Genomic DNA, 13,117 nt, shown 5'->3' on the forward strand with positions numbered 1-13,117 from the left:
AAGAGCAGATTTTAAAACCATAATTTCCTTGTCTGTTAAGGCAACAGATTGATGGCCAATACATAAAGACAGCTTAATCTCTCTCTAAAGTCTACGATGAATTGTCACCTACTTATGCACTATTTACACTGCTCGTGTGTCATCCTTATAGCCTCGTCCCACTAGAGCGACAGACAGCAACAAACGACGAGCGACACACGACGCACGCTGTCCCACCTGGCGGACACGACGCAGGACACGGGGACGAGGAAACTTCTTTCCTAGTGGGATTGGAGTTGTCAACAAAACACTTCAAAATACACAGATAAACAGTCTGGCGATGCGGTTTTCATATTTTGCTCTTTGGGCATTAAATGCGCCGACAAACACGGTGAAAGTGGAGACAATTACTTTGTTTCTTGATTAAAGCTTCCGCTTCTCTTCATTTGCCGTTGGCGACTTTCCACAAACAGTCGGGACAATTGACACCAAACTTTTTCTGAACTAGAATACCCGAATCGTTCCTTTTTTTGGGGGGGGGTCGTTCGAGGAATTCTAAGTTAGCACCAAGGAATTTCACCCTGATTTTGAGGATGTTTAAAACTTCATATCCGAATGATCGAGGGCAGGCGTTTTATGGGGGACAATACGGCATCCCGATCATCACAGAACGTGATGACAAGTCTCGTCTGCCGGAATGGCTTGCCGCGGAACGTCGTGTCCTACTTCGTGGTGAGCGGTCTTTGGTCAGTCCTCGAACATGGGTATATCCATACTGATTTAGGGGCGTAGACCTCGGCGTCTTGAAGCACCAAATCGCGCACCAAGTTTTTGCGAGCAAAACCAGCCACAGACAAGCCTTTTGCAACATGACTGCCCAGCGCCAGGAAGCAAGCCGCGCCCGCAACCACTATGAGCAATCGAGGGACTGGAACTGCGGGAACGGGGAGAGGCCGCCAAGGGCTTCTCTGAAGGTCGAGCGGTGGAGCAAGCCACGGGAGGAACGGTGGAAAGAGAGGCAACAGAGGGCACAAGCGGGCGAGGAGGATAAGTTTGTATCCGACAGATGTTCCTCGGTGGGACTGCTTGCTGCGCGTCAAGTCTAACAACAGACAAGAACTCGTCCGTCGTCGATGGTTTGTCGGCGATTGTCGCGGGTGTTGGCCGTTGCAGTGGGACAGCATCAGCGACACGGAACTTTGTGGTGTCGTCGGACAAAAATCGGTGTTTGTCACTCTAGTGGGACGAGGCTTTTAGAGAAAACTTGAATAATTAGCAGATACTGTGAAAAACATACAAGGGAATTATTTTAGGCCTTTGTTATTCATAGTATGGGCCACCAATGTGTTCGCACATCCGTCTGTTACCTGAGCTGCCAAGAAAATCGTGTTTACAGTCTTATGCATATGGGTGGGAGTCAGCACGTTCCACTTGGACCTGTTCGAACTTTTGCTAAAGCTCCTTCCGCATTCTTTATTTTTTTTCTTCTCCAATTTGTGAGTTGGGAGTCTACACTCGTATGTAGTGTATGTATTCCTCTCCTTTATTCCTTGTTTTTTGTCTGTTATTTTTCAGGATGTTCAATCAGAATGAACTCACCACCTTATTACATGGAAAGGCTGTTGTTAATTCCAAAGTGTCTGTAAAACAATCTACCTGACATCTTTTGCTCACGCCCCGGTTTCTGAAGCTCACGTTCTCCAAACACAGCCTTTCTGATTTCTCTGATTCTTTTTCTTTTTTCTTTTATGCTCAATAGATCAAGTTGTGAGTGTGCACCAGTCTGCGTCCTCTGTGTTCCTATCCTTTTGTCCTTGTCTTTTTGTGCACTTTTTTCAAGTTGGTCCATGGTATTTTTTATCGTATATTCTAATCTGTGTTTTGATCTTTATACTTGCTGCAGTCCTTACCAAGTAGAAGTTGGCATTCACTTTCACCATCCTGATGTGAGTGTCCTGAGGCGACACAGAATGACAGCTTCCTCTGCTGAAGGCCAGGCTTGATGGAAGACTGCCAAGGCTGTTCATGGTAAGGTGCTCTATATATTGAGCAATATAATAGCAACTTATTGCTGATAGGATTGTTTTTAACGCAGACTGTGTTTATGGACTGGCCTTTAGCAATTCCGATGCCACTCACGTGGAATGAAACACTCTAGGGGAATTGCGCATCCCATTCGTAAGCGGAATGCTGAGTTTACAACAGAAGTGCGTCTCAACTTGCTGCCAGTATTGCTGTGTGTGTTGTGTTTGTATTTTTATTTGTTTGTTTAATATTCCCAATAATGGCTGCAGCCTTCCCATTGGAAGTGGCAACACGCAAACACAAATGGACAGCAAGAGAGGTGAACAGCGCCACTCACGCCGTTCGCCACCGCACCCATTGGTTTTCGGAGAGGTTTGCAGTATTGGTCTCTATGGTATTTGGTCATATATCGCACATGAACACAACTAGGGCACTGTGCCTACAATTCAGCACTCGCAAGATTTGCGTGAATACACCCTGCAGCTGGTCGCACTTTCAGAGTAATTTTAATGTTGCAAAAATGAATAATGACATTGGCATATTTCTCGTGCCAAATCCTTCATGCCTGTTCCGAACTCTGATATCCACGAGATCACAGTAGAGTCGTTTCTGTTGTACAGTAAAACCTCGTTAATTCAACCCCCGCTAATTCGGATAATTTGAACTGTCGATCCGGTCCCGTCAAACATATGTATTAGTCAATGGCAGCAAACGCTCATTAATTCGGAGGGAACGCGGCGCACTATGGTTTATTCGGACAAATTCGGCAGGTGGTGCTAGCTACCGTCTGTTCCAAAGGTATGACCGCTATCCATCCGAAGTGCGCACGTGGTTTTTCCGGTTTTCCAATGGTTCTTCGCTCTTTCGGTTCTCCGTGTTTCGCACCAGTTTTGCTCTGGATCGCCGTGCTTCAGCTCGTTACTCTCCTGGCATGGAAGCAGCAGAAGCATTGCTGCAACGGAAAAAGGGTAGCACAAGTGACCGACGACCGGAACGGCAAAATCGCGACACGCGGGGCTATTGTTCCCGAGCGTGCCAATAGCAAGAGTGACAGTCACGTTTTATGCCTCAACGCGGGGATCCTAAAGCCCGCCATTTTAACAACTATCCTATCCCTCAATTTTTCGCCGGCCACCCCTGCATTGAAAAATGCAACGTGACTGGCACTCTCGCTATCGGCGCTCGGGGAAAATAGCGCCGGCTGTCGCGATTTCGCCGCTCCGATTACTGGTCAGTTTTGCTACTCGTTTTCCGTTGCAGCTGTACTAGGCTAAGAATTTAGCGACGAAAGTGGAAATACTGAGGGCCTTGGAGGGCGGCGTCTCTCGACAAGTGATAGAAGGTTGCGACGTCAAGAGAAGCACTTTGGCTACATACGTAAAAATTGTGGCCGATATCCTACAGGCTTTCGAGAGCGAGAAGTTCAACACGAAAAGAAAGCGGCCTTGGAAGGTGGTGCACCCGAAACTAGAAGAGGCCTTGCTTTACTACATTGTCAGCGCACGGGATGCGTAGCTCCGACAGTGCGAGTGCGGTGGAGCACTCGACCGCGCTAAGGAAAGTTGCCGTCTCCGCCCAAGTGTCGTCCAGAAAGCAGGCGGTAATAACAGATTTCTTCTCAAAATAAAGGAAACGTTTTCACGCAGCTTTCTTTGTTCTTTCGATATTTCGACCTTCGGATAATTCAGACATTTTTGCCGGTCCCATGAGATCCAAATTAACGAGGTTTTACTGTAGTGGCACGGCAGACTCTATACTAGTTTTGCTTCAATCTTTGTAAGGGGGATGCTGTAATCCAATTCTACTCATCCCTGGTGTACTAGATAGCACCATATTTGCAGAGATAGTCTTCAGATTTTGTAGTTCCATCGAAATATATTTCAGCTTATAAAATATTTGTTATTTGGCTTGTAAATTTTCAAGCAGATCTAGATTGAAGGCAGCAAATATCTGCAGTCATGGTATGTGTCCGAAGTATATTGCATTAACATAATTGACCCAACCTCTGATTTTTGTTTTCAGTGCCTCTAGCGAATTGTGGATGCTAGGATTGCTTTTGTTTGTTTCACATTATCTACAACACTTTTTTCACCTTTATACTCAGTGCAGCCCTTGCCGAACGGAAGCTAGCATCGACTAGGCCAATTCGTTCCTGCATCACCAGCCGACCTGAGGATCAGGTCCATGGCAGTCTGCAAAGGTTGTTGATGGTAAGCTGCCTTATATATACAGCTGTGTAATAGCAGCTCGTCCTGGATGACAATTTGAAATGTGTGTTTATGTTTTAGAAAGTGAAATTCGCATGGGCATACTTGCAACGTGAAAGCTTACCAAGCCTGTTCTGATCTTTCATCCTTTTGAGATTTCAGTACAGCCGTTTCTGCTGCACACATACTGCCTACTTCGGCCAGGTAGAGACTTGATACATATGAAGGTAAGCAGGCGATTATCAACTGCTCAGTGCTGTCCCTGGTGACGTTCTCTCCTTATCAGATGACTTACCATGCTTGGTTCGCAAGGCATTTTAAAAGGAGAGCAAGTTCGCTGGTGCATGATGCTCCCAGTACTGAGCAGTCGACGATCGCTTGTTCACACTCGTAGAGATTACGACTGTACTTCAAGCTCGGCAAGTGTGACACTTATGTGATTCAGCCTAGCTGTGGTGTGCTGAGCGGTATATGTAGAGCTAGTTTACTTGTGCACGCACAGTGGCTGTGCGGTATAAAACGCGCCCAATTGGCAACTTTAATGCAGTCTCGTGTAGTTCCATTGATGTTTTCTTTTGGCGTGCATGATATGTGTTCACACTTTTTTTTTTTCCTCGCTTACCGACAGTCCTAGCTGTCTGCAGAGAGTAAGTGTGAAACATGCCAACAAGCCTCTAAAGCAGTATGCAGTGCAATTTTGGTCTATTGTGCAAGCGAGGAAGAAGACTGCTCGTTTGGCTGTTGAGGCTGCGACATAGACATTAGATAGTTTTATCTGAGCATTGTTACGACCCGCTCCACTCAAAACGAAAGCACCTGCATACTCACAACGCTCAGTCAGCAACGACCAGTCGGAGCGCAGAAGCCGACTGAGCGTTACGTGCGTGCCTGGTTACTTTCCTGCTCAGTGGTTGAGCGGAGCGGCCAGTAAAAAGCGCTCAGCTAAAACTTTTTCTGATAGGGGGTGGCTGACACATAGATATTTCAGGCAGAAGGATGGCCGACATTGACTCACATCAATTCTCAGTATGAGCAGCTCTCATCGCAATACGGAAATTATGATTCAAACTTCCTCTACCCCTTTCTGAAGGTTTTGAAGGTGCTCCTAGCAGTATTGTTGGGCTAGACATAATCATACCCAGATCCACTCCAATAAATTCTAAGAGGATGAAGTCAGTTGCCACATAGCTTGTGCAAAGCTAAATCTGGAACTCACTCCTCCTTCCTGTTTTTCACTGTATTGAGAACCTTGCCTCAGTATGTGATGGGTCTGTGAAGAAAATTGACCAGATAAGCAGTATTACTCAGAAAATAGATGTCCCATACATATTAACCTGCACCTACCAGCCACTGTACACCACCTCACTACTGATTTGTTATCTTTCTATTGATTTGCCTGAACTGTTCGCACCTGTAGATATTAATGATGATCACGAGGGAATGTTTGTTGTCATATGATGTCATATGCTTAAAGTAAGTGAGGCTTGCGGGCGTTTTCAAGGGCTATGGGGCATGCCGATGGTAAACACTCAATGTGAGTTTATGGTAGACGCTAATAATATATACTAGTTTCTGGGTAAGTCGCTATTTTTTATTTGGTGAAATCTGCAGATGAGTTTTAGTCAGGTTGCCATTATGTGGGAACACAGGGGCCATACTCTGCAATATATTATATGTTTACATGTGTCTACCCAATCTCATTAGTATGTGTACAACAATGAGCTGTATTCGCGACTCCAACGATCTATAGGGGGCGCCACCACCAAACAAACATGGCGGCTGGGAACAGGTCGCGTCGGCTCAGCCGGGCCGCCTGAACGGGTAGCGCATTCAATTTAACAGATTTTCTTTTGTTTAATGCCCTATTTTATAGGTATTTCAACTGCGACGGTTAAGTGTAGCCGGTGCAGATAAACTTGCAGAGCATAGTTTTGTTTTCCCGGTGCTTTTTGTTCTTTTCATGTCAAACTTTTGTTTCGGAGGTTTCGTTCATTACCGAAACTATGGGCTCCGGGGAGACGGTAATAGACTCTAATCAGTTTTGATCAGGTAAGGAAAGCAGCGATGACTACAGAATTGTTCCACCGACAGTAATTTTCAACTAACTCGCATCACTCGACCATACGACTTATCTGTCGGCGAAATCGAGCTTTTGTGCGTATTAAGAAACAGCTCCAGTCGTCTGCTCGATCAGCAACACAGGCTGCAGGAAAATTACGAAAATTAAGCAAGCGCTTCTTGAGCCAAGCTTGAGCTTCTTGAGCCCCACTAAGCAGCTGATACTCTTATTTCAACTCAGGTTTTAGTGACAATCGAAGTCATTTTGACGAATGTGCGGGTTATGCATTATATTACGTACCATGTCCCACTAAAGGGATATTAGTATATTATTTGGGCTGAAATATGAGCTTACTTGACAAGCTATTAGGTGAACTGCTGAATCAAAGTATATTTGACAGACGGAGAGATACTACCTAAACTCAGCCATATGGTTCTAGCCGGCAGCACGGAGATGATTGCGGACAAATTTGAAGATAGTCTTCATCGGAGATTCACGCAGAACCCCTCTGCATTAAACTTGACTTCAAATCCTGAATGGAGAAAGAGAGTATCTTTTGTGGCCGGACAACCTGAGCAATGTAGACGGATATTGCTGCTGGCTTCAACGAGGGTATATTATAAATATTGGAGGCGCAATAGATCATAATGTTGTGACAGCTTCTAACTTTGCGAGACGCGTCCCCCATTTTTTGAAAGCAGACAATATCCCTCATTAATCGTATGCAGCGAGGAGGTTTTCGAGGATCAAGTAGATGCGAAATCAGCCCAACTTTTTCGGTGTGGTCCAGAGGCTTTTTCGGTGAAAAGCTGCCAAGATGAATAGCCAATGCACCGACCAGCGTGGGTGGCTCAATCTTGACGCTAATCAAACACAGCCAAATTCAAGAAAAGCAGCTATTGAACCTTCCCATTCACTTGACTGCAGCATTGGGGTTCCCTCCAGTGAGACACCTCGTCTGTTTTACATACCACTTATCAGTTACCGAGTAGTCGTCACTTTGAATGTCATTCGGGACAGAGAAGATATCAAAACGTTTTTCCTTGATTCCTCCCCATCCAAGAAATTGAAAGCACGCGATTGTGTGTTGTGGAGTAAACAGGCTTTCAAATACGTGATAGAAAAAAACAATTTACTGAGGCTTCATCACACTGATGAACACTCAGGCAAACTTGAGAAATATTCAGACCTTCATCAAATTACATTGTTTGCCACCGCGTCGACAACACGTGTCCGCGAAAGCCGCCAGAGACGTGGAGAGGCGCAGAGCGACCTGTTCTGGCTGGTTTCCGGTTTTCCCGCTTGGTGCTGTCCGTTTTGCTAGGGTCTCGAATATGTCAAGGATATGATTTGTCATTGTCTCAGTAAGACTAATGAATCGCTATATTTACCTAAAAATGCTGGATCTCTCGCACCTATCGGGACGAACGGCAATGTTAAACTACATGCCAACTACTCCGGCGAGTTTGCCCGTCTCTCGACATGCCCTTTTGAATTAAAGTAGATGATTTCCACGAGCCTTTCTTTGAAGTGGGCCTTCATGCAAATAGCTAACCTTGATTATGAGATAACTGGGCCATTTTTGCCGCTTGGTTATCCAGTGTGTTGTAACAGGTGTCCCTTAGGGCAATCAAAGTATTTTTGTTTTGATATAGTTTCCAGATTGAAAATGAAATGAAGACAATTAACGCATTGGTTACAAAAAGCTTTTCTTTTACATGGGCTTCTTGTCTAATGCCTCTGGTTTTCTGGCCACTTGATTAGCTTGGTTTATCTTTTTAGAGGTGATACTTAGTTTTTGTGCTTTTGTTTTGGGTGTTTTTCAGGCTGATTTTCTTTTTTTTGTTCTCAATAGTGCGTATATATTGCGCCGTTGAGTTCAATGAAAATTTGGTTTCGAGTCAGCGCTCTGTCCGTGTCCTTTACCCTGTCCGTCGTCCTTTGCGCTGTTTTAACCTTTTAAGCGCTTGCCCAGTTTGGAATTTCTGGATTATCATGTGCAGCTGGTATTGATTTACCCTGTCATTTTACTGTGCTGTTGATTCTCTTTGCAGGTGCTCTAATGAAGGACTCCCCTTCCTGGGTGCATGGTCGACTTGCATCACAAGCTGCATGAAAAGTGTGAAGAACATTTCCTAGGCCCGTGACATGCAGCCTCTTTCATCCAGCGCACTCCTCTAGCGACAAGCCCATGATGACCAGCCAAGCTGTAGCTTCACTGGAGCTGACAATAAACAATTACGGTAACAATTTTGTATGTTTCATTTGCTATCATGTGTATGAGCGACAGATGGCTGTGGCAGCCGCTTTACCAATAAGGTGTATACCTATGCCAGAAATTTACTTTCATGTACAATGCAACATAATTGTTTACACCCATTTGTTGTTAAAATTATTCTTCTTATGAACTACATCATTTCTATTCAGGTGTAAATTGCACACAAAACCACATGTTAGGCTGTATGACAAGACCGGGAACTGTACGATTTTAGCCCGCTAGCCTGGGGTCTTGCTGGTATCTTGCGGTACTGCTGGTAGTGCACCGGGGATTTGTGCTGGCAGCAGCCCGGGAACTCGCTGGGACAAAACAAGCCCGGGAACTGTATGGCTTGAGGCCGCTAGCCTGGGGTCTTGCTGGTATCTTGCCGCGTTTCTGGTACTACGCTGGGGATTTGTGCTGGCAGCAGCCCGGGAACTCAGTGGGACAAAACAAGCCCGGGGACTGTATGGCTTGAGGCCGCTAGCCTGGGGTCTTGCTGGTATCTTACCACGTTACTGGTACTACGCTGGGGATTTGTGCTGGCAGCATCCCGGGAACTCGCTGGGACGCCCAGTGCCGGGCGTCCCAGTCACTGGCCAGTGACTGGCAATCTCACTGGCCCGTTGTCGCCCCGCGGTGCGTTTCCAGCGTCGCCCCAGTAGGATCTTACCGGCAGACCGGTACCGCCCCAGTCCCAAACCGGCGAGTTGTGCTACTTGGGTGACCTTTCGTGTTTCCCTCTGCAGCCTATCCGCAATAATGCATTGGCAACACGCATGTTTCCTGACGGCATGACAATTTGCAGAAGTTGTTGTTTTACACAAGGAAGGCTATATTCACAACATTCTAAAAAGTGCTTGCACGTCCTATATATAAAAAAAAAGAGAAAAACGCCTTGGTGACTTTCTTAACGAGACAGCCGTTTTTCTGAAGGAACGGTGCGATTTTTGGGTAGGAAAGTCAACTAAAATAACACTGCTGAATATTAAAAGAAATAATAATTGATAAATAACATTGAAAATAAAACAAAATCACAACTGGAATGTTTCTCGATTTTAGGAATGTCTTTGATTTCATTAAGTACGATATTTTGTATTATAAATTACCGTATTACGAAATTAGAGGTAGTGCAATTAGATTTGGTTCGCAGGTACTTGTCAGCTCGATCAATTCCATATAGAGTCTCACAGGGGTCTATACAACCCCTGTGGATTAGACCGTTTTTTTTATTAAATTTTATATATTAATGACATTGTACATATATCTCAAACCACTGACACAGTTTTGTACGCTTGCGAGGCAATTTTTTTCCACATATTTACAATATTATTGAATTACTGCTAATGGGAGTCTAATTGAGTTATCCCTCTGGCTCGATTCATATTAGATTCAGTTAAATGTCGCGAAAACAAAATACTTAATTTTGAAACCGCGTAGTAATTTTTAGGAATCCCTTTCGAAGGATCCCGAAGAATAAATACAATTTACGCGAGCATATCCAGATCTATTGGCATTTTATACAAAATAAGGTTGCTGGTTCAAAGCTGGTTAAAGCGTCGTTATACTTTTTTATAGTGTATTCGCATCTTCATTACTGCTTAAGTAAGCAGTAATGAAGATGCGATTACGACTAACGACTAACATAAAAATGTTTTATAAAAAAAAAAAAAAAGGCAGGATGTTGTATGGAAAAGTTTCAGCGCAATGGTCCCATAATGCCGTTTTATATTTAAACACACTTTTCTTGGCATTACACACAGGTCTTCCCCACCGAAACTTTCAATTAAAATCTCCAATGAGATAAAACGCGACCTGTGCACATTCTTCGACCCCTTCCTTCCTACTAGTACGGAATGCAATCTTCGTCGTGGCTCGCATACAGGGTGTTTTCTTTTAATGTGAGCATATTTATGACAAAAAATTCGTAATAGGTATAATTATAATAATGCAATTTGTGCTGGTGAGTTATGCGGCCAGGGGAACATTATGTAGGCGGCTAATCTTCACAGTAAGTCGCATAATGAACTAAAAATTCTTAATTGACTACTACTTAATTTGTGACACTGCACATATGGTTTCAATTAAAAACTTGCTGAGTGTCATTGGAAATTACTAAATCAGATTTTAGAAAGACGAAGCACGTGGGAAAGGGGGGGGGGTGCACCAAAGTTGCCACTCGTGCAGCAGGTGAAAAGGTGAGGAAACGCGGATGACAATCTACTCACCTGAGCAGACTGCATTAGTCAACCTTTTACGAATTTTTTTATTTATTTTTTTTGTAATAAATCTCTTAGAATTAAGATTGAACAGCCTGTGTAACATCTCGGTCAAGGACAAACTCTGCAGTACACCAATTGGCATACTTAATGCGTGATTTCCTAAACAAACATCCTGCCGGTTTAGAAATTAGGCAGGACTGTGGGAGTCAAGGCACAGGTTTAAAAACAAAGTATCTTCCATCATGCCCTATGGAATAAATTGTTTAACGTGTCTTTACTTGGTCTTCTTGATTGCTAGTGTTTACCCTATGCTTTATTCTTTGTATAATCCCGTACAATTGTTTTGAGCGACCACTGTATATTGTATGTTATTGCGCTTTTGTGCGATAGCGGTTGGTTGGGGGGCCGTAGCACAAAGCCGTAGTGCTGGTAGAGACGTCTTCATCAGCGAAGTCAAACGCTGGTCACAGATTTGACAAGAGGAGTGCGTCAACGTTCGGCTCAAACTTGACTCGAAGCGGAGCGCTGACGCAGCACTCGTTTCCAATCTGTGTCCAGCGTTGGCCTTGGCTGGTGACGCAAAAATGTCAGCACTAAGGCCTTGTCTTCTAGGCGGGTTTCTTTTTTCTTTTTTCTTTGGGTGGGGTGCGGGGGGGGGGGGGGGAGGGGGGGGGGGGGCGAAGCGAGGCGAGGCGAGGCGCTGTCTTGTAGCTGGTATTGGCCCAAGTAGGGGACAAGCTATTCTTTTTTACTCTTCAAAACGAATGTTTATTCTCTCTCAAGAACAAATTTAAACGATCGCTTATTAAATACGTACTGCTTTCGCAGCCCGGTCCCGCATGGCGACAAAAGCCGCTGTTATATTTTTTTATTTATTTTTCTAATTCGTTGTGGGTCAACATTTTTACTTGAAATGCAAAGCGTGCTGGTAAGGATAATATTTATAGGGGAAGAACGTAAACCATATCCATGTGTTTTATGTTCTTCCCCTCATTTATATCGACATTTTTCTTTTGTCTTTTTCTTGGAGGTGGACCTGGAAGGAGCCTACCTGGACGAGACGAACCTCTGCGTCGACTTGGAAGCCGAGGACCTGACGGCCTTCAAGAAGGAGCCAACTCCCGAGGACGCTCCCGACGACCTGTCCTTCGTGCAGGTGAAGAGGCCGCGATGCGACGTCGAGCCCTTCCCAGAGCCTACGCCGAGCCCGGTCCCGCGCGTCGACTGCGTCCAGTCTCTCAACACGTCCTCGCAGTTCTACGACGAGTGCGACCAGTTCGGCAATATGATTGCCAACTACATGCGCCGCCTCGGGGAAGAAGAGAGACTGGAATTCCATTGCCACATCATGGGTTGCACCAAGGACTTCTTTAAGTGCATGGGCAAGTTCAAGCGCCAGTGACGATTGACCACGGAAGTGCACGGTTCGACGGAACCGTTCCGCCGTCTAACGGGGCATCGTGTCTCGCCGATGTTGAATCCATTGCGCTTGCCACTGCGGAAGTTTAGATGATTATGTGCGAAGGATAGCGAAGATGTGCGCGAATAAACATTAGTCTGAAGCAGAAATGTGCTCGTTACCTGAAAAATGTAATGGATTACAATTACAAATTTCCGATCCTCAAATGTCATGAATTACCGTTACAAATTACTTTCGCTGAAAAGTAACGGATTACTTTACTCGTTACGTTACAAATTACTTTCACGTTACTTTTTCCGTACACTTATCCAGAAAATAATATAAACAGTTCTGATACTTTCCAAAAATGTTCTACAACACTACTTTTCATTTTTATACGCCCGTATTATGGCAGGCCTTGTAAAAATAAAACATTGTATTTAAGAGAAAGAATGTAGGTGCACTCCGTTCACCTGTAAGCTGACAAGTCAACGAAAGTTGCAACCACAGCCGCCATCCCGCTAGCTTACGGCCTCCGGAATTGGTCCCTGGAGCTGTGCAGACAAAGCTAGCGGTGCGCATGCTCAGTAGCAGCGTCTACCTTCGGTTGGAGATTCGGAGCTAAAGAAGCGATCTACGAAAGCTCCCTTCTGACTCGGGTGTTTTGCCTGTTAATCGCAAGAAATGAAAAACTTGGTTCTAACTTTACAATATATAGCCAATGCAGAATGCAGGTGTTTGATGTGTTTCCGTAGATTAGAGTTTGTCGCTCTTGCTGATAACAATGCGTCTTTTTTTTTTTTTTTTTTTTTTTGGCAAGCAATGTATACACGGTAACCCTAGATTTCCGCTCTCCTTAATGCCTTGAATTTTGAACATCTCACGAAGAGATGGCCATGGAGACGACGGACACTCCATGACCGAAAACTCGACCAGTCAGAAAAATAAAAGTGGCGGTTACAGGTTATC

General features: G+C 44.7%; 1 protein-coding gene across 1 annotated transcript in view; it reads left to right on the top strand.

Annotated features, from left to right (window-relative positions):
- Positions 1 to 12,260, top strand: part of LOC8039899 — a 35,096-nt gene extending 22,836 nt beyond the window's left edge. Inside the window, exon 3 of the mRNA XM_029974496.4 lies at positions 11,780 to 12,260. Within this exon, the coding sequence (XP_029830356.4) occupies positions 11,780 to 12,151 (372 nt within the window). The 3' untranslated portion in view covers positions 12,152 to 12,260. The remainder of the gene's footprint in view (positions 1 to 11,779) is intronic.
- Positions 12,261 to 13,117: the final 857 nt, after the last annotated feature.

The sequence above is a fragment of the Ixodes scapularis genome, unplaced genomic scaffold (assembly GCF_016920785.2).
Source record: "Ixodes scapularis isolate PalLabHiFi unplaced genomic scaffold, ASM1692078v2 PGA_scaffold9__187_contigs__length_104089568, whole genome shotgun sequence".
Lineage (NCBI taxonomy): Eukaryota > Metazoa > Arthropoda > Arachnida > Ixodida > Ixodidae > Ixodes > Ixodes scapularis.